General features: G+C 36.2%; 1 protein-coding gene across 7 annotated transcripts in view; it reads left to right on the forward strand.

Annotated features, from left to right (window-relative positions):
• Window positions 1-19,923, forward strand: part of NR2C2 (nuclear receptor subfamily 2 group C member 2) — a 37,725-nt gene that overhangs the window by 8,335 nt on the left and 9,467 nt on the right. For 5 of the 7 annotated variants that reach the window (XM_071439239.1, XM_071439243.1, XM_071439241.1 and 2 more), the window contains 12 exons: window positions 2,984-3,094; window positions 3,922-4,122; window positions 5,330-5,432; window positions 6,475-6,654; window positions 8,398-8,545; window positions 10,220-10,313; window positions 10,734-10,867; window positions 13,436-13,613; window positions 13,886-14,007; window positions 14,522-14,661; window positions 17,502-17,639; window positions 19,134-19,239. In XM_071439239.1, the coding sequence (XP_071295340.1) occupies window positions 2,984-3,094; window positions 3,922-4,122; window positions 5,330-5,432; window positions 6,475-6,654; window positions 8,398-8,545; window positions 10,220-10,313; window positions 10,734-10,867; window positions 13,436-13,613; window positions 13,886-14,007; window positions 14,522-14,661; window positions 17,502-17,639; window positions 19,134-19,239 (1,655 nt within the window). The remainder of the gene's footprint in view (window positions 1-2,983; window positions 3,095-3,921; window positions 4,123-5,329; window positions 5,433-6,474; window positions 6,655-8,397; window positions 8,546-10,219; window positions 10,314-10,733; window positions 10,868-13,435; window positions 13,614-13,885; window positions 14,008-14,521; window positions 14,662-17,501; window positions 17,640-19,133; window positions 19,240-19,923) is intronic. The other 2 variants (XM_071439244.1, XM_071439245.1) reach the window with 2 other exon arrangements.

Raw genomic sequence — 19,923 nt, forward strand, 5'->3', positions numbered from 1 at the left:
GTAGGTAATTATGTATGGATACTATTTTTAGAGAGATGTACAATAGATGATTGTGTTTTCTGTCAAGTAAAGTGCTTAATTTCAATAGTGAGCATATTTCTATGCTATGGAATCCTTGAAATTAGAAGAAAATACTAATGCTACTTAGACAACTAAATTATTCATTTGCTGCAGAAACTTTTCTAGTGGAAGTCCACTGGATTTTGTTGTTTATTGTTGTTAATAAGTTTATTGTTGTAAAACCTGTCAAGTACATGGTCACTTTCTCAAAACTTCATGTACCATAACTTTAACAAATTTAACTTTTGAAAATCTTAAAAATATTTTTTGTTTTCATCCTTTTGTCAGCTTTCACTGCAGTCTCATAAAAATGTTTTGTTGTGGAATTAATTTTTAGAGCTAAAGATGGTCTACAGGAAATCTGATGGATTTTCCTTTCAATTTTGCTAATTTTAAGTTATTTTTCCAAGTGAAAGATGATCACATGGCGCTCACAAGACCTGGGGATCAGGCCCAGCTAGCGTGGGTTTAGGAAAGGCAGGTCCTGCCTGACCCACCTGATCTCATTTTATGATGAGGTGACCCACCTTGTGGATGAAGTAAAGGGTGTGATTGTGCCTACCTGTACTTGAGCAAAGCCTTTGATACTGTCTCCCAACACTGTCCAAGGGAGGCTGCAGCCCAGGACTTAGGTGCATCTTTGTGGGGTTAAGAACTGGCTGGGTGACTGGGGCCAGAGAGTGGTGGGGAGTGGTGCCACATCCATTCTTCAGTCATTAGTGGGGTTCCTTAGGGCTGTTTTGAGCCCAGTTCTCTTTAATATTTTTATGGATGACCTGGATGAGGGGATTGAGGCCAAGGCCAACAATGTGAGGTTCAACAAGGCCATGGGTCCTGCTGTTGGGTCACCACAACCCCACACAGCACTCCAGGCTTTGGGCAGGGTGGCTGGAAAGCCACTCAACAGGAAAGTACCTGCAGGTGCTGGTTGACAGTGGCTGAATGTGAGCTGGGTGTGCCCAGCTCACACAAGAAGACCAATGGCATCCTGCCTTGGATCAAGAGCAGCATGGCCTGCAGGACCAGGGTAGTGGCTGTTGCTCAGTACTGGCCACTGGTGATGCCGCATCTCAAATCCTGGGGTCAGTTCTGGGCCCTGCCATGCAAGAAAGGCATTGAGGGGCTGAAGCGTGTCCAGAAAAGAGCAAAGGAGCTGAAAAAGAATCTGGAGAATCAGTCATTGAGGGTGGCTGAGGTAGCTGGAGGCCTGGAGAAAGAAGGCTCAGGGGGGACCTTTTCAATCTCAACAACTCCCTGATAGGAGGGTGGAGTCAGGTGGGGGACAAAAAGAAACGGCTTCAAGTTGTGCCACATGGGGTTCAGGTTAAACATACTTTGCAAACCCAGAAAACAAGTGGCTGTTCAATTCCAAAATGTTTAAAGAATTTCCATGCAGGTACCTTATGTCTTCTTGTCTTTCTCCTTGAACAATACAGAAGAGTAGACTATTCTTTTTTTCTAGGTTGCCTGCAGTACATTGTGGTGTAAGGTCTGAAGTTGCATCAATGAAAGGCTAAGGATTCTACAGCTGAACAACTGTAAAACAGTTTTAAAAGACCTTCTTGCTCTAATTTAGATCTTTTAAAGGGCACATAGCTTTGTTAATAATTTGGCATGGAAGACAAGATCATCAATTAAATGTGTCCTCTAAGAGTCTGGACTTTTGGGAGTCTTTTTTCTCACCTAGGTATCTTGTTTTCTGCAGCTGAAAACTTTCGATCATCCAATAATTAGAAGACCCCTCTTATTTCTACATCTCTCCTGTCTGTTTTCCTCATTTAGTGTGCGATTTTTGTGACCTGTATTAAAGATAATTGGAGATTGTATGTTTATTTTAGATTACACTTTTATAGTATGTGGAACTACTTATGGTACAGGCAACGGGGGAGTAAATGGTGTGATTTCATTATGTCTTGTGTATTTTAATACCTCTGCTTCCCCAAAGAGACTGTAGTTCATGTTCCTTGCTATCCAAACTGTTTTTTCTTTATGTCATAAATTAACTTTTCTGTATATTAAACAAAGATTTTTCAAAGCAAGCTAAAATTGAAACTGTCCTGTTGTCCAGCTGTTAAAATTTTGATATAATTCCAAGATTGTTTAGAAGAGGATTTGATAAAAACAACTTGTGACCATCCCAGTTTTGGACGTGTTACTGCAGATACCAGGTTGATAGAATGGTTTGGGTTGGATGAGACACCTTCCACTATCCCAGAGTTCTCCAAGCCCTGTCCAGTCCAGCCTTGGACATTTCCAGGGATCCCGGGGCAGCCACAGCTTCTCTGGGCACCCTGTACCAGGGCCTCACCACCCTCCCAGGAAAGAAATTCTTCCCAATATCCAATCTAAATGTTATCATCCATGTTTAATTCAACATTTAACATTTTTGCTCTGAAAACAGCTTTGCAAGGGATGTTTTTTGTGCTAAGTATTCAGAACTAAATTTGCATTATAGTTTGGTACTCTAGAAAGGTAAGGAATAGGACAAAAAACAATAGTATTCAGAAACAGTGTGAAAGTTAATCTCTGTCATTCAAAAATACTTTGAAATTATTAAAAGGGGAACTACTTAACATTTTACTTACAGAAGAAAAAAATGAGACAAGTGTATAATTGAAAGTTAAAAAAAGTATTTCTGCATTTCAGTAAGCTAAAGAATCATACAGTACTTACCTAGGGATTCATTTGAGCAGCGTGATGGTGGTAGTGGTGGTTTGGTTTTGTCAGGTTCACTCCATTTCCAGAAAAAGAAAAATATTCTGATAATTCATTGAAAGCCAATCCAAGTTGGTTAAATGACTGTAACCTTTCCAGTAAATTTAGATTCTAAACTATAGGGCTATCTGATCTTTAATAAATATAGGTATTTTAAAAAGTGTTCAATACCTTAACACTGAATTAAAATTCTGTATGTTATTTACAGGTGCCAACTGTTCAGACTTCGCTATCTGAATCTCCAGTGATGACCAGCCCTTCCCAGCGTATCCAGATAATTTCCACAGACTCCTCTGTAGCTTCACCACAACGCATTCAGGTAAAAATCCAATAATTAACCAACTATCATATATTTTCTTTTTTTCTTCTCCTCCTACTTAGCTTTATACAAAAGCATGCTAAAGACTGTGGAATACTTCCTTTAAGTCTTGTGAGATTGGGTAATTTGTAGTGAAAATTAAAATTCTTTTTCCCTCAGTATTGGTGCTGACTAGATGGCTGTATATGTTAGCCAGTGAGGAGTATTAACACAGGTTAAACCTTGCCTGCACAAGCAAATCTCCTGAGCCCTGGCCACACCAAAGGGTGAGATATTGTCAACAGGTATCTGAGATTGTCTCCAAGTGGATTCCTCTTCCACTTATTTAGGAGCCAGTAGGAGATCAATCTATTTCGCGTAAAGTTGGCCTTTGGGAATGCTGCACAGTGGAACTTTGTTACTGTTAGATAATAAAAAGATGTCATTAATGTATCAGAATGTATTCAATGGCAAATTACATAGGACTTACTCAGTTTTAATGAAATTCTAGTGCATATTGATATGATTACTCTACCAGGCAAAATAGATATCATGCTACCAGACAAGTGTATCAGAAATAGAAACCTTCCATCATAAGAGAATCTTGAAAATTGGCATGTGAAACAATAAGGCTACCTGATTCCATCTTTTGATGATAACTTTAGGGAGTAACATCTTCTGTAAAATATATTGGTAGATGTTAACTGGGGAACATCTCCCTAGTGATATTTATAAAGAAAACTTTGAGAGAGCTTCTTTGTAATTTTCCACTGATACAATTCTGAGATGGAATGAAAGGTTTTAAAACAAAATTTACTGTGGTCACTAATTTCTTCAATGTTTTACAGATTGTGACAGATCAGCAAACAGGTCAGAAAATTCAAATCGTGACAGCAGTGGATTCAGCTGTGTCTCCAAAGCAACAGTTCATTTTAGCTAGTCCAGATGGAACTGGTACAGGAAAGGTGATCTTGGCAGCACCTGAGACATCTAATGCCAAGCAGCTTATCTTTACCACCACAGACAACATTGTGCCAGGCAGAATTCAGGTAAATACAGTAATTTAGATAAACCATGGAATATTTTTTTTGGGGGGGGGGTGGGGGTTTTGTTGTTCTTTTGTTTGTTTGTTTTGTTTCTAAATTAAATCTAAATTGCTTTAAGACCAATTGCAGTAGTTTTCTCATGACGTGGATCAGACATACTAATTTTAGGCTTCATTGTTCAATCACAAATCCTTCAGTCTTCACCTACCTCATGTATTCCATTGCACTCATCATCCCTTGTCATGTGTTCTCATTCAGCTTCCAAAGACATAAGGGAATCCTTAAGATAGTGCTTGTGAGAAGTGCCAGGATTTCTTAGTCTAAGATTCACTGATATACAGAGATACAACTCACCTGAGCAAATTTACATGAGTTCGTACTTTCCATTCAGTATCAAGACATTGCAATAAAGCTCATGTTTTTTGTGGGTCTTGAGCATAATCTACATGAACAGAAGCTTTGGAAAGATAATGATGTAACAATAATCTATCTCACATGAAATTTCAGATTTCTTCCTAGCAGTCTTAAAAAAAAGAATAAAACAAATGAAAAAGTGCCTGGTCTCTCTTGTTACTGTTACAATAGAGAATGTTTTACAGGAAGAAGAGTAACTTTTACATAAATATTTTTTAAATGTTATTTCAAGTCTTCTAAAATTCATTTTCCATGCTAAATAGGATATCTGACATTACAGAGGGGTTGGGTTTTTAATTTTTTCTTGGTTAAATTGAATTTTCAGAACAGAAGTTTTGGAATCCAAGGCCTTTGGAAGCTAAACTGTTTCTATTATAGATCTGAGCTCCAGGCTATCCTCTCTGAACCATACATCCCTAATAGCTAGAGAAGAGATAGATGGGAACAGCATCTGAAAGCCAACTGTCTTTGGCTAAAGTATAGCAGCCACTTGAGAGTATTTGCAACAAGAGAAAAATACTGTTGATTGCACAAGTGAAGAAACATTTGTAATAAACAAAGCTAGCAGTTTTATTTGTAATTTGCTTTGATATGACTGTTTCAAAAGTCTCTCTATTGTCAGTAAGAACTCTCATTAAATTGCATTTCATACTGCTTAATTTCATTCCAAATGCCATACTTATTCATAAATTTAGTCCTCTCTTCTTAGCTGATACACCGATCTTGTTCTATAGGCAAGACTCCTTACCTTTATATCTGGCTAATTACATGTTTTTGTTCTGGAATTTTGCTTTAGATAGTGACAGACTCTGCTTCAGTGGAACGTCTGCTAGGAAAAACTGATGTTCAGCGGCCCCAGGTAGTAGAATATTGTGTAGTCTGTGGTGATAAAGCATCAGGTAAGGAAGCCTACAAAGTGATATTGAAGAAACTTTCTTGAAAGGATGACTGGGATGAAGAGATGATTTTCATGTGCTTTAACTGATTTTAGTTATGCTCATGGCAAAAGTAACTGAGTTTTTAAATGGAAAAATATACTCTGTATCTATACACAAAAAATGGCTAAACTCTGCCTGGAAGAATATTAGGTTTTCTCCTTGAACTGAAGCATATAAATGCTTAAAGATAAATTGGTTTAAAGATAAAATAATGATTAAATTGCTCCTGGTAATTGAAAAAGACTGCTTAAAGCATGGTTCCCCACAGTGATGTGCTACCATGAGATAAACATGTCACCTAAAAATGTGTAACTGCTCCAAGAAAATGCTTCTTAGTGCTCTCTAACAAACTTAACATTTCCTGGTAGATTTTTTTCTTCTACTATCACAAAACAAGGCAAGCAGAGATTATGTGAAACCTCAGTGCTTCAGATCCATGCAGTAACAAGGAATCTTAAGATAAAATTTTTTTATTAGTCAAGGGGGTGTTCTGTGCTTTCATCCTAGAGAGAAGACACCCTTCTGTCTCTTTCTCTCACTTTCTTTTCCTTCTTTAAGTGTTTATGAAATTAAAACAATACCAGAATTAATATGGACAGAAAATTTAAATTAAGATTGCATTTTAAATTTTGGTGTAAAATTACTTGTTTTCTGAAATTACTTGAGCTCTTAGCTGATATAGTCTCTAAATGTATCCTATAGTCTGTAACAGCAGATAGAATTGTATCTGTACTTAGACAGAGTGGGAGCTACACCTTCATCAGCCACACATTCAGAAATAGCCTGAGCCTTCCTCTCTTCTCTCCACTCTCTCATCAAAACCCCTGACATTAGGTAAACCAGAAATATCTTGTGAGACTGTAGTAATGCCTTCATGGTCCAAAATGCTGGCACAAATCCAAAACAAATTTAAAGGGCGACTTACAGTGTTTTACTTGGTTAAAATTAATATTTCTATGCTAAAATATAAGTAATTTTCAACTGATATATATATGTTTCCTAGGTCGTCACTATGGTGCTGTCAGTTGTGAGGGATGCAAAGGTTTCTTTAAAAGGAGTGTGAGGAAGAATTTGACCTACAGTTGTCGTAGCAACCAGGACTGTATCATCAATAAACACCATCGGAATCGATGCCAGTTTTGTAGGCTTAAGAAATGTCTAGAGATGGGCATGAAAATGGAATGTGAGTGTTAAGTACTCAGTGTGATATTGTGCCTACCAAGTAACAATTGTGTGGACTACCATTTGTTAGTGTGTTCTCTCTGTTTTGGTATATGTTGCTGGAAGGAAACAGAACTGCTTTGGCAGCATCTAGTGCACCTTTCTTTCATCACCATTTTATGTCTGGGGTGCAGTAGTGGTTTGTTCTGAACCACGTCTCCAAGTACCGTTGTCTTTGAGGAGCCCAGTTACAGCCTCACTTACAATGCGTGTGCCAAACACAGTGTATGTTTATAATAGAAAATATTTTGACATGGATTGACATGAATCTGAGTCTAATATTCTGTTTTGAGAATCTGCTTTCCTTCCAGTTTTTGTGGCTTTTTCAGCCAGTGATAGAAAACAGTCTTTTTTTCCCCCTCTTTTTAAATTTTAATGTCAATTTTATAATTTGTGAGCAGTGTTTTATGAGGCATTGTACAAACTGTCATATGTTTTAAAATATGCTTTCATGTTTGTATGTAGTATTTCATACATTTCCAGTGCTAGCAGCCAAACACTTTGTTTCAATATATTTTTGTTTTCAGTTTATATCAGCTGTTCTTCAATTTAGCACTACGTGAAACAATTACAAGGTTGTTTTGTGATCTGATCTAAGCAGGGTTAGTTCCAGCCACTGAGTTCAAGGGAGGCAGAACTTTAAGCTGTAAATAGGAACGTAATTGTATTTGCACTCTGAAACTCCAGACCTGTTGTGATGATTCTGCTGCTTTACGCACAATGTGCTGAATCTAAGATGAGATGTTTGTACAAGAAAAACTGCTGCAGTTCCAGATAGTAAACTTTCTTATTCCAATATGATTAGAGTATATGTTTATTGACTTCACTGGCTTTGAGTCAGGCCTCTGATTAATTTATATGTATTCACCAAGCCAGTAAATTTGATATGCCAACTTGGAAGCCCCTACATTTTGCTAATAGTAACAGCAATAGTAAAAATAAAACCAGGAACTAAGTAACTCTTGCTGGTTGTGAGGATAACTTTCTGTAATATGTTTAATAATAATATTTTAATATTATAAAGATGCACTTTTCACTTTCTTTAAAAGTTACAAAGTAATTGCTTCTTGCTTTTCTTTTTCATTTAAAAATTTCCTACACTTGTTCGGCACTTCAGTGACTGAACTCAGTTTGTTTTAATTCTCAAGTATAAATGTAGATCATGAAAGGGTTAGTTTTGGAACACTCTTCCCTAACTGGGAGGTATTAAGGGCTGTAAGTGAAGTGTATGTCATGTAGAAAGTATCCTCTCAAGGAATTTACCTGCATCTCTCAGGTAACTTGCCTCTCTTGACTTTTTCAGGGCTCCTTCTGGGTTTGCATTGTTTTGTGTCATCCAGAATAGAAATCTGCCTAACATTTAGATATAGCTTGTGCCTGTAAAAAAAAAATACAAATTGAAAACACAATCTGTAGAATCTTCCATCTTATCAAATGCCAAAAAAAAGAGCAATATTTTATTCCAGATCAGCAGCACTTGAAGCAAAAGATTAATCTGTGACTTTCTTAGTTAAAAGTATATGTAAAAATACACATACTCACAGATATAGTAAAATTGGAGCCTGCATTTCTTCCCTCTTGGTATTAAATTTCCAGTTTTTAGCTGAGCTGGTACACTATCATAACTGCAGGAATTTTACTTACTTTTTGTATTTTTCATTTGAAATATTTCCTTTCAAATCTGTATGTTTCTGTCTTTATGTAGCGGTTCAAAGTGAAAGAAAGCCTTTTGATGTGCAACGTGAAAAACCAACCAACTGTGCAGCTTCTACTGAAAAAATCTATATAAGAAAAGATCTTCGAAGCCCTCTAATAGCAACTCCAACATTTGTGGCAGATAAAGATGGGACACGGTGAGTACCTCAGTTCCATGTATCTTCTTTCACGTCATTTGTGCATATTACTTTGCAGTCACACTATATTCTTTCTCCCCTCTGCTCTCAGAGGGAACAGAAAAGAACTTTAATGCACACATCATCTGTTTCCATTACAAGGCCAATGTAGTTTCTGCTTCTCATGGAAGTTTTTATGTCTGCATACAGGTATGTGGTTTTCAGTTCAGAGCTGGCTCTGGTCCAGCCAGGTCAGAGCAATGCAGAGCAACTGAATGATACTCAAGCAGAAAGCACGTAGGCTAATGCTGTGTGTGATACATTTGAGTTAGCACTTCTCTGAAATCAGACCTGCAAATGGCAGACTCAGGCTTCGTTCTCCTAAAGACACTAGTTAGGGAGACTCAGTGACTGCTGACTCGCATCCCAAGAGCCTGGTTTCAACAATACAAAACAGCAGCTTCCTTTTACTCTATGGAAGATACTCCAAAGTGGTTCCTGTACCTTGCTGCTGCAGCAATTCCTGCACTCTCAGGTGTCTCCTTAGGCAATGGGTGTGAAAATGCACATCATTACAAACAAAGGCAAGAGTTCTTTTTTTTTCTCTGAATAGAATAAAAAAAGTCTAGGTTAAATATGACATTTTTAAAACCGTAGTTTATGAATGGTTGAGAACTATGTAAAAAATTGGGTATTTTTATTCAGTTTTCATAGGGGAAGAAGTGTGTGTGTTTAATATTTCATATACCTATTTCTTGTTGAACAAATGACACTGCAGTTAGGAAGTTTGGGCTGCAGGTTTCTCGGAGAATTGTTTTTCAGTGTTCTTGTTTGAAAGAAGTACTCACAGAGACATTTGCTTCTTAAAAATTTCCTTGAGCTACAGATCCATTACAGACCTATAAACACTACTATAGTCATTAAGAACCACTCTGTTATTTATGTAGGATTTAGATTTGCATAATGCATGATAATTTGCTGCCTGTGCTTGTTCACAATGATAGCTGTTAGTGTAGGACCCCTTGTACTGTAACGTCCTGCAGCCTTGCACCTGTGTTGTGTGCATTGGTATCGTGTTATAGACACTTGGAGCATCACATAAGTAGCAAGTAAACTTCTTGCTGACTGCAAAGACTTTCCACTGTCTCCCTAAATTAGATACAGGAGAGGGGAAGGATATTTGGTCAAAAAGCACCAGAAGTAAAGGCAGCAGAGATTTTATGCAGGCTTTGATTATGTGACTGTTTCTGACTATATTTTGGAATGTAAAAAACATTTTTATGACTTTTATTTAATGCTGGCCAGTGTCTTGCTTGGAATACAGAGTTATGCCTTCCTCCTAAGTCTAATATAAAACTAAAGCTACTAGGTGACTTCTGAGAGCATGAGATGACAACAGCTCTCCTTAAAGCAGACCAAACCAGAACAAAAAGCAAATGAGAAGATATGCATTTAGGAAGTTGTTGTTGTTGTTTTTGCACTGGAAATTATAAGATTTTTCAGTCTTTCTGTCTTTCAAGCTACTTTTTGGGAACTGTTTCAGAAAGACTTAAGTCCTGTTAAATAAACTGTAAGCTTCACTAAATTGTTTATTTAAAAACTGGTTATTCCTTTTATGCTCTCATAAGTTGTTACACATTCTTCTGATTAATGGAAAATACTGTTGATCATCAGATGCCTTACGCTTTTGAACAGGTCAGCCGGTCTTCTTGATCCAGGAATGCTCGTGAATATTCAGCAGCCTTTGATCAGGGATGATGGTACAGTCCTCCTAGCTGCTGATTCCAAGGTATTACTGTCTCACTTCAGTTCTGAGATATCTACTCATTTGTTCAGATTACTTTATCTATTAGTCTCAAATAGCTGTTGCACATAGTCTCAAATAGTTGTTGCTCTAGAGAAGGTTGTGATAAATGTGAAGAACTGTATGAATGGATATAATAAATTGATCAATAGGATTGTGGTTTCTTTTGGCAAGCATATTTCTGCAAAAGGTCAGCTACAGGTAGTTCTCAATATGATGTCTCATCTGTGACTAGGATTGATAATAGGATTTAAAGATAATTGAGAATCATTGTTCTTCCTGGCATTCAGGAAGAAGGAAAAGGTGCATAGGGGAAAAGGAACAAAAAGATTGAAAATGAGGGGGAAATTATACATGATATATTAACTATAATTTTGATTTACTAATACAGTGTTTCCTTTTTAGGCTGAAACAAGCCAGGGTGCCTTAGGAACACTAGCAAATGTTGTAACATCTCTTGCTAATCTCAGTGAGTCACTAAATAATGGAGATACTTCTGAAGTTCAACAAGAAGAGCAATCTGCAAGTGAGATTACACGGTATGCCTTTATATTTACATTTCATTTAGTAATTTGTGTTCTATGTGGTGTATCCTTGCACTCATTCATTAAAGGAATTTGCCATTGTTGCATCAGTTGTCCCTACTTTGAAACAAAATACCTGGTCTTTAAAATCAGTTTTGACTCTTGCCCTCTTGTGAAGAACTGTGTCCTGTGTTGCAAGTGTAGTGTTCTAAAGCTCGACCAGATTTGGTTCTCAGAAAAATTAACAATGACTAGGTTGTGACCTTGAAAGACTCTGAGAATAGCAACATTTCGGTGCCATTTTATTTCACAGATATATTTTATGTAAGCTTCTTCCGTGCAATGCTTGTGCCCTAAGCCCTGCTCTTTAAGAGTCTGTATTACAGCAGATTTATTTTTGAGATTGTGCTGCCATAAAATCTCCCAGTAATGTAGATTTAGAAAGTCTTTCTTTTCTTAATAAAAAATATACAAAAAAGGAGCATGGAATATTATAATTTCCAGCACAGCTTGGGATTTGCAAGGCTGGGATTTTTTTTGTTGGATGTTTTTGGTTGTGTTTTTTGTGTGGGGAAGCAGATTGGTTTAATTTAGTAGTATAGGACAAAATAAGTATTAATAAGACAAAATACTTGGACTCAAAACTGTCCACTGTTTCTCAAAAAGAAGATTTTTAGGAGGAGTTTAACTGTCATGGTTCAAGAATGGTATTCTCCAATTTAATGTTCACACTCAAACTATGCTCCTACTTGCTCCCCCTCCGTCTCCAGTCAGAGGCACAAAAGGCAGAGATCACAGGTTGAAATAGGAACAATTTACTGAAAACAGCAATGAGACTAGCAAACAAACAGTAACAGCAAAATGAAACAGTAATAGCCACAACATTAATAACAAAAGATATAAGAAAAATTATTTACACAGAAAAGCCCCCGACAGTAAACAAATACTGGACCAGCCTGCCCACTACACTGACTGGAAAACACCTCTCTGGGGAGAGAGAGAGAAAGCGCGAGAGCGGAGGGACATGAATTAATGTCCATCTGGGCTGACTGGGTTTAAAGCAAGTATAATGGGTAGTTCCACACATGAGAAAAACAAGATACTCTACCCAGAGAAGGAAAATGCTCCTTTATTTCTATTAATTAAGGCTGCTAAGTCTTTCATTTGAACTCTTCAAGTGAAGTGAATTAATATTTTAAAATACTTGACACTGCAATATCAGCTTATGTCAACCTCTTACTCCTTCTTTAAAGCAGAAAAAAAAAATATTGCAATGCCTCTCCCAAAAAAACATCTTGACAAAAAATGGCAAAGAAGCACAATACCATAATAATGTCCACTGGTATGAAATTGGAACACAAAATTCTTCTTTACATTTAAGCTCTGTTAATCCAAAGAGAATTTACAGTGATCTGTTTGGGTAATGATCAAGCAACAGCTTGAGTATAAAGAAGACCGGGGACCAGTCTCTCTTGTGTTACTGTCATAAGGCTTTTAAGGCTCTACGTGCACTGGGAGATCAGGAGTGCCTGCCTGTATTTCATCTTAAGGGAAAGGAAATTCAGGCATATTGTCTAGAAGAAAACCAGAGATCAAGGATGGGGACAAGGAGAGGGACTTTGCTCTTCAGAATACAACTGGTCTGTAATCCTCACCGAATCTGTGAGAAGGGGGAATAGTGAATGCTAAGTACAAGAGGACTGTTGAGATTTATGCTCAGCAGACAACTAAGCCTCACACAGCTGCTCCCTCAATCCAGTGGGACTGGTGATAGAAGCAGAAGGGCAAAAGTGAGAAAACTTGTGGGTTGAGATAAAAACAGTTTAATAGGTGAAGCAAAATCCACACACACAAGCAAAGTAAAGAAATTCATTCACTGTCTCCATGGAGAGTCAGGTGTTCAGCAACCTCCAGGACAGCAGGGCTCCAGCACGTGTAGCAGTGACTTCCAAAGACAAATACTACCATTTCAAAAATCCCACCCCTTCCTCTTTCTCCTCCCTTCTTTATATAAGTGTGACATCACAAAGTATGGAATAATCCTTGTATCACTTGGGGTCAGCTGTCCTGGATGTGTCACATCCAAACTTCTTATGCACACCCAGCTTCCTCACTGAAGGAAGGACAAGAAGCAGAAAAGGCTTTTACACGTGCAAGCACTGCTATGCATAGCAAAAACATCTCTGTATTATCAACATCGTTTTCAATACAAATCCAAAATATAGCCCCATACTAGCTACAGTGAAGAAAATTAACTCAATCCCAGCCACAACCAGCACAGCACAAGGCCACTTCACTAGTACAAAACTAGGATAAAACTATCAGAGCAGGATTTACAGAGTGAAATCCTTCCCTTATAGGGGAGATCTTTTACCAGCAGTATGTGGGCACATCTGTTTGTTTTATTAATGCCCAAAGAGTACAGAGGGACCAAATTGTAATGAAACGTCTGACCTTGTGTCATCCTAAAGAGTTCTTGTGTATGTTGCCTCTAAGTGGAAATATTTTATAGCATTTAATTTCAGCACTGTGAAATTTTTAAGATCTAAGGAAGCACTCTTTCATTGTTTACTTATATTTTAGAGCATTTGATACTTTGGCTAAAGCACTTAATACCACAGATGGTACAACAGCTCATAACTTGGCAGATGGGATGGATCCTACAGGAGGAGGGAATATTCATGTAATCAGTAGAGATCAGTCAACACCAATTATTGAAGTGGAAGGACCCCTACTTACAGATACACATGTCACATTTAAGGTAGGTGCTTCTTTAAATGTCTTACTAAACAAACTAATGCTTAAGATGTATGAGCTCCTACGTTAATTTCTTGTCTTATATTCCCAATTTGCATTCCTTGCCAGCAGTAATGAGTTATTTAGTACAATTTTCCTTTGACAACTTCTTGTCACACTGTTGATTGTGATGGACTATGAGAGTACTTTGAATGTTTTTGCTGGTTATTTCACTGATGATAAAAACTAGTTTATGCCTGAACTATATGTGTTGTACTGTACTTTTATTTTTTGCAGCTGACAATGCCCAGTCCGATGCCAGAGTACCTTAACGTACACTACATCTGTGAGTCAGCATCACGACTCCTTTTCCTCTCTATGCACTGGGCTAGGTCCATACCTGCATTTCAAGCTCTTGGGTAAATGGACATACTCCGTTTGAATGGTTTGCTTTTGAATGAATTTAAGCACTCATCTGAATGCTTCCAGATATTTTGAACATTTTAGTTACAATATTTTTTAATTTTTAATTAATATTTTAAAATGTGTGAAGACTATGCAATATTCCCTGTTTTGAAGAATAAAATAGAAGATGGCAGAAGGGAGGGTAACTACAATATCTGATGTTACTGTGGTTACATAAAGTAAAGCCAAATCAAAAGCAAGCATTAATTTGTAGAAATTAAATGCTTTCTCTTGATACCTTACTAAAGAATTGATGAGCACCATTTCACAGATAACCCAAAATGGTTTCCCATAGTCTATAATTTCTTTTTGCTTCTTGAAATACTTGTAATATGCTAATATATGCCTGTTACCAAAGTTTTGCAATAGATTAATCCTGATTATGAATTGTTATACATAACATAATTATACATAGGGCAATACCAAGCTGATATGCAAACTCCGCAGTGTTGTTTGATTTTCCTCTAGGCAGGACTGTAATACGAGCCTTGTGCGTGCCTGCTGGAATGAACTGTTTACCTTAGGGCTGGCACAGTGTGCACAGGTGATGAGTCTGTCCACTATCCTGGGAGCGATTGTCAACCACCTCCAGAACAGCATACAAGAAGGTATGTTACCAGTGCTGCTAACAAGACAGGGATGTTGGGATAACTTTGTTCACAAGGTGTTTCCCCATCAGTGCCTAAATTGTTCACCAGGAACCACAAGGTGAAGCTTTCTCTTGCAAAATTATCTTTCCCCTGGTGATTTACAATTTTGTTGCACTGTCCTCACAGAGATATCTGTGGGATAGAAGTGTGGGATAGAAGTGTCCATAGAGGCAAGGCGGTCTTCTATGCCTGACTGATATTACAGAGAAAGTACATCTCAAAATACTCCTTGGATGTGCTCAGAGGGTTTTCTTCCCATCCAGATGTATTTTTTTTCCTCTTAGAATAATGATACCCTCTTCCAAACCACACCAGACTTTTTCCTTCAGGAACTTTCCTTCTCCTCTTTATGGTGTAAAAACACAGTGTTTGCCAATTATCACAACAAGCATATTATTGCATGTATAATGGTTTTGGATACTACTGTAATGCAATAATGATTAATGTATTTTGAAGTGCCCTTGAAGCATTAAGCAACCTCATTTCTTGACATTCTTAACAAGATGGATGTAATTTTATTTTTTAATTCAACTTTGGTCTGTTGATAATGATGATTATATCTTGAATGGATGAAAATCTGTTATATTTGCTTTTTTTTCATTCTTTAAAGACACTTCCAATCAATAGGATTCATTAGCATGAAAATAATATTCACTTTTAAAAGGAGGAAGAAAACAATGCTAGCAGTTTTAAACTCTGCAAAGACAGCACAATACATGAGAACTACTTCAAATTTACATGTCTGTTAAAAGCAGTTATAGAATACTATTTGGTACCACTTAAAAATACTTTTTTATAGTGTCATTATTTTGCACACAGAAAAAGTTAGAAAATAGTTTTTTACTGAGGAGAGTAAAACAGATGTATTTTTCCAGAACTGAAGGATATTAAATATTTTTCCAGCTATCTTCTTTGTATATTTTATAGTTCTACAACCAAGCTTTAATCTACTTTATTACCTTCATCATGATAAAGTAAATTAGACTGAAATTTGATTCTTTATTGGATAGTATGCTTTAATTGCTTTCATAATGAATATAGAGTTATTTCTTGGTTTGGTTTTGGGGTTTTTTTTGTTGGTTGTTTTTGGTTTGTTTTGGTTTGTTTTCTCATTTAAGAGAGCCTGGACAGTCCCAAAATACAACAGAGTGCTGCTCCTTTCCTGGAGTTAAAAAGATCAGTAGGGAAACCTGCATATTGGATGTTCTGTGCAAAGTTAGGCTTTATATCTGTTTCACAATACACAGAGCTGTCTAGTTCACCTTTGTTCCAAGCAGTGGAGAGGAGTAGGTGGCAGGGCTGTTACGGCTGGTTCCAATTCTGTTCTTATGCATCAATGTTTTAAAAAAATATTTTTTTTCTAGAACCTGTACTCACATTCATACTGCGTTAGCTGAGACCAGCCAATCAAAGAGGATCATTAGTGTTATTTATCTATTCTGCAAAGTTATCATGTTACATTGTGTATTATACCTTCAAAATTCAAAACAAAGTAAAGAAATTTCAGAACTTTATTTATTAGTGATGAAGCTACTTAGAAACTCTGGAATTCTAGTTTGCTTTTCCTGAGTTTTTCTGGGCCATATTTTCCCACTTAATACAGGAATAAAAACATTACATTATGTCTATCTTCATCTTAAGTAACTAAAAATTTGTATCACAATTAATGATTTAAGAAATGTAGATTATGCTTTCATTCTTATTTCAAGACTGTGCAAAACATGGTTCTTCCTTCATTTAATCTTCTTATTGCAGTTTCAGAAAATAGATCAAATCATAATAAGCTATGTCAAAGATTCTGTTTAAGCCACATGGAGTCTAAGCAATCCTATGCACTATTGGCTGTATAGAGAAAAATAAAATATTCAAATTAAAATTATATGAAATACTAGCATTGGAGATTATGACTAGAATAAAATTCTTCTAATGTGTTTTCCAAGGAAGGGTTTTTATCCCTTGTAAACTGACTTCTGAAGTTTGATAATAGTAATTATGTATTTAAAAAAATGTATTAATGTATTCTCGAATGTTTTTGTTCCTTGACTAGTTTTAGATATGCAGTCCAATATAAGGATTTCTATTTACCAAAATAGAAATCTCTCCCTTCCTAGGTTAGCAGCTAATACCACTCACTCGTAACAGATCTATAAATAAAATACATCTTTTAAATTGAAATTTTAAGATAGATTATGAACCCAATGTAAGGAATGTGATCTTTCAAATGATGGAAGAATCTGTGTATGTGTATTTCAGTGAATTTACCCTATCAGATGGGAAAAAGACTATTTACCATAGCTAATGAAAAGGTCATTCCTAAAAGTACAGATAGAGGAGAAAGTAGCACTATCATTACTGTTCTTGCATTCACTTTTGGAAAGGCTAATTCAAAAATGTTTGAATTTAAAATTAGGGTCGCACATTAGTATTTGCTTTGTGCTTCTGTTCGTTCCCAGAATCACTCCAGCCATTTGTGGAATAATGCAGCATCACTTCAGAATCTCTGCTCAGAACAATACATCACTGGAAAAAGTTTGGTGTGGCAGATCATACTGTCCTGGTGACAGGATAACATTCTGTTGCTAGAATGTTCTTAACATTGTTTGCTAGCTCCGGGTCTGTCTCAGACTTTATAAATTCACTTTGCTTTCCTAATAATTCAGGCCATCCTTACCAAGTTAAGTGGTTCTAAGACAGCAAAAGACTTGCAAATATCATTGACTTGGTTTATAAAACTTTATTTGTTAATATATTAGAAATGCTTGAGCTCAGATGAAATAGTAAGCAATATCTTTTTGTAGATAAACTTTCTGGCGACAGAATAAAGCAAGTCATGGAACACATCTGGAAACTTCAGGAGTTCTGTAACAGCATGGCCAAGCTTGATATTGATGGATATGAATATGCATACCTTAAAGCTATAGTCCTTTTTAGCCCTGGTAAGGAATTTAGTAATCATATCTTTTTAAATAGTAAGTCTTAATATGTAAATTGTTTAGCATTTTTTAAATGAGACTAATGTCTTGAGACTCATCTGTTAAGTTGCAGATAAAATTATTGTTTCATAATGATTATCATAATATGTGTCTTAAAATAACTTCAGAGCAACATATCCATGTTATTTACATTCAAATCTATCAGGTGTTTCCTGTATATCCATCCTAGAAGATTAGATTCTCAAGTTACCTTCAGCTGATAATCTATGAGTAGTAAATTATCTGGAATGTGTGCTAGCAATATTAGTGAGGTAAATGGTGAGGGGGATTAGAAGAAATGCATTTTCCAAGTGACAAAAAGAAATTTGCTTCAATTTTAGTATTTTTAATATACTTATAAGAGGAATAGCTGAAATATGAGCAGAAATACCTATTGTATATGAAACTTCCACAAAATCTCAAAAACTGAATGTAAGTAGGCTGTCTTCCATTTGTTACTAAAAAATGACAGCAGATAGCTAAAGCAGTTTCTGAAATATGGAAATTTACTCAAAGAAGACACTTGAGGTTTTCTGGAATGATAAAGAAACTGGAAGTGGCAGTCTTTTCAGCAAAGATGGAAATGTTTCAAGGACACACAAAGGTTAATCTAAAACTGCTGACAGGTTGAGTAAAAGGGAAGGTTTTGCTCAGAAATGCATATTATTTACTTTAATTCAAAGGTATTTACCACTTTGTATTTAATAGAATACAAAGTAAAAGGATATATTGCTATTGGTGTGTTTGCTTGGGGTTTTTTTTGCATTGATAACTATTTTTCTTTTTGTAATAAAACTTAATTAGAAGATACTGGTGTCCTGAAATGTTCTTTTGAATTTTTGGGCGAGATTGTCCCATTAGAGTTAGGTTTGTTAGGGGTTTTGAGTTGGAAAAGCAAGAAACTATCCAAACTCAAGGTAGCCCTTTCCTATTTCAAGGGACAAGCAGTTTGGACACATGAGTGAAGATATTTCGGCATATTAAGAGAGGTGATATTTTGTGGGTTTGCCTTTTTTTTTGCTCTGAGAACATGGCTGTGGAGGAGCTGAGCCAGCTGGAATTAAAACATGAGACAGACTTGAGAAGATTAAGACATTGATCTATCAAGAAAATAACCCTAGATACTGCTTAGCCAGCCTAGTTAGAACAAATCACAGGCAACCATGTTTACATTTAAACAGGCAAAGCTAAAAACAAATTCTGTGTCATTGCCTGGTCCACAGATACAGGCTTAATCTTTGTCCACTTTCTTATGGATACACACAGCTCTAGAGAGAAAAGTGAACAAGCTAATTCTGAAGCCAGGAAGTAAATGTTTACCTCTATACAGCTAGCATGTTAAACATCACAATACTAGAGAAATATTTCATTGAAATTAAATGTGAGAGTCTTATAAGTACATTTATTTCACAATGTATAGGGAAACAATCGACATACAGAAATGTTTTGTTTCTTTAGATCACCCTGGTCTGACCAGTTCAACCCAAATAGAAAAATTCCAGGAGAAGGCACAGATGGAATTGCAGGACTATGTACAAAAAACCTATCCAGAAGATACTTATAGGTATTTATTTCTAAAGTACCCAAAGTAATGTTGTGGGCTGTAGCTAACAGAAGTACAAAATAATGTCATTGATGGTTTTGACATCTGGTCACAAAAATCTGGGGTTTGGGTTTTTTTCTGACTGTTGGTGAGAAAGAACTAAAACCCAATTCATAAAGGCAGGTTTGTTTAAAGATATGTAGAAACAAGAATAGCTGTCTAGCTTCCTCCATGTAAATTAAATTTATTAGTACTTTCTTGGTTTTTGAGGGGTTTGAGACTGTCATAGTCGTGTTTAGAAAAGTAAACAGACTTATTTTGTTAGAAGTTTGGGGGATAACTGCTTCAACTGACTAATTCACACTGCTTCTTTTTTCAAGTTATTATTTTAAAGTCTCTTTGACAACTAAAAGGTGATTATCATCCTTGAAATGTTTTTTAAGTTGCATATGCAGGAAAATGTTAAAACTGTCAGTTATAGCCCTTGGAAAAACAATGATACATATAACAAGGAACAATAACCATTTCTCAAACTTCTGTTTATAAGAAATTCCCACATCCTGGTTATTTTCTCCTCTGGGTTTGGTGTTGTTTTTTTTTTTTTTTTTTTAATTTCCAAGGACTTCTCTGAAATTATTTAGCTTGGTTTTTTTTCACTTTTCAACTCTTCTGTTTGTTATGTGCTAGAAACAATTACTGTATTTT

This window comes from Agelaius tricolor, unplaced genomic scaffold (assembly GCF_023055355.1).
Source record: "Agelaius tricolor isolate 1412-34295 unplaced genomic scaffold, bAgeTri1.0.p SCAF_14, whole genome shotgun sequence".
In the NCBI taxonomy this organism is placed as follows: Eukaryota; Metazoa; Chordata; class Aves; order Passeriformes; family Icteridae; genus Agelaius; species Agelaius tricolor.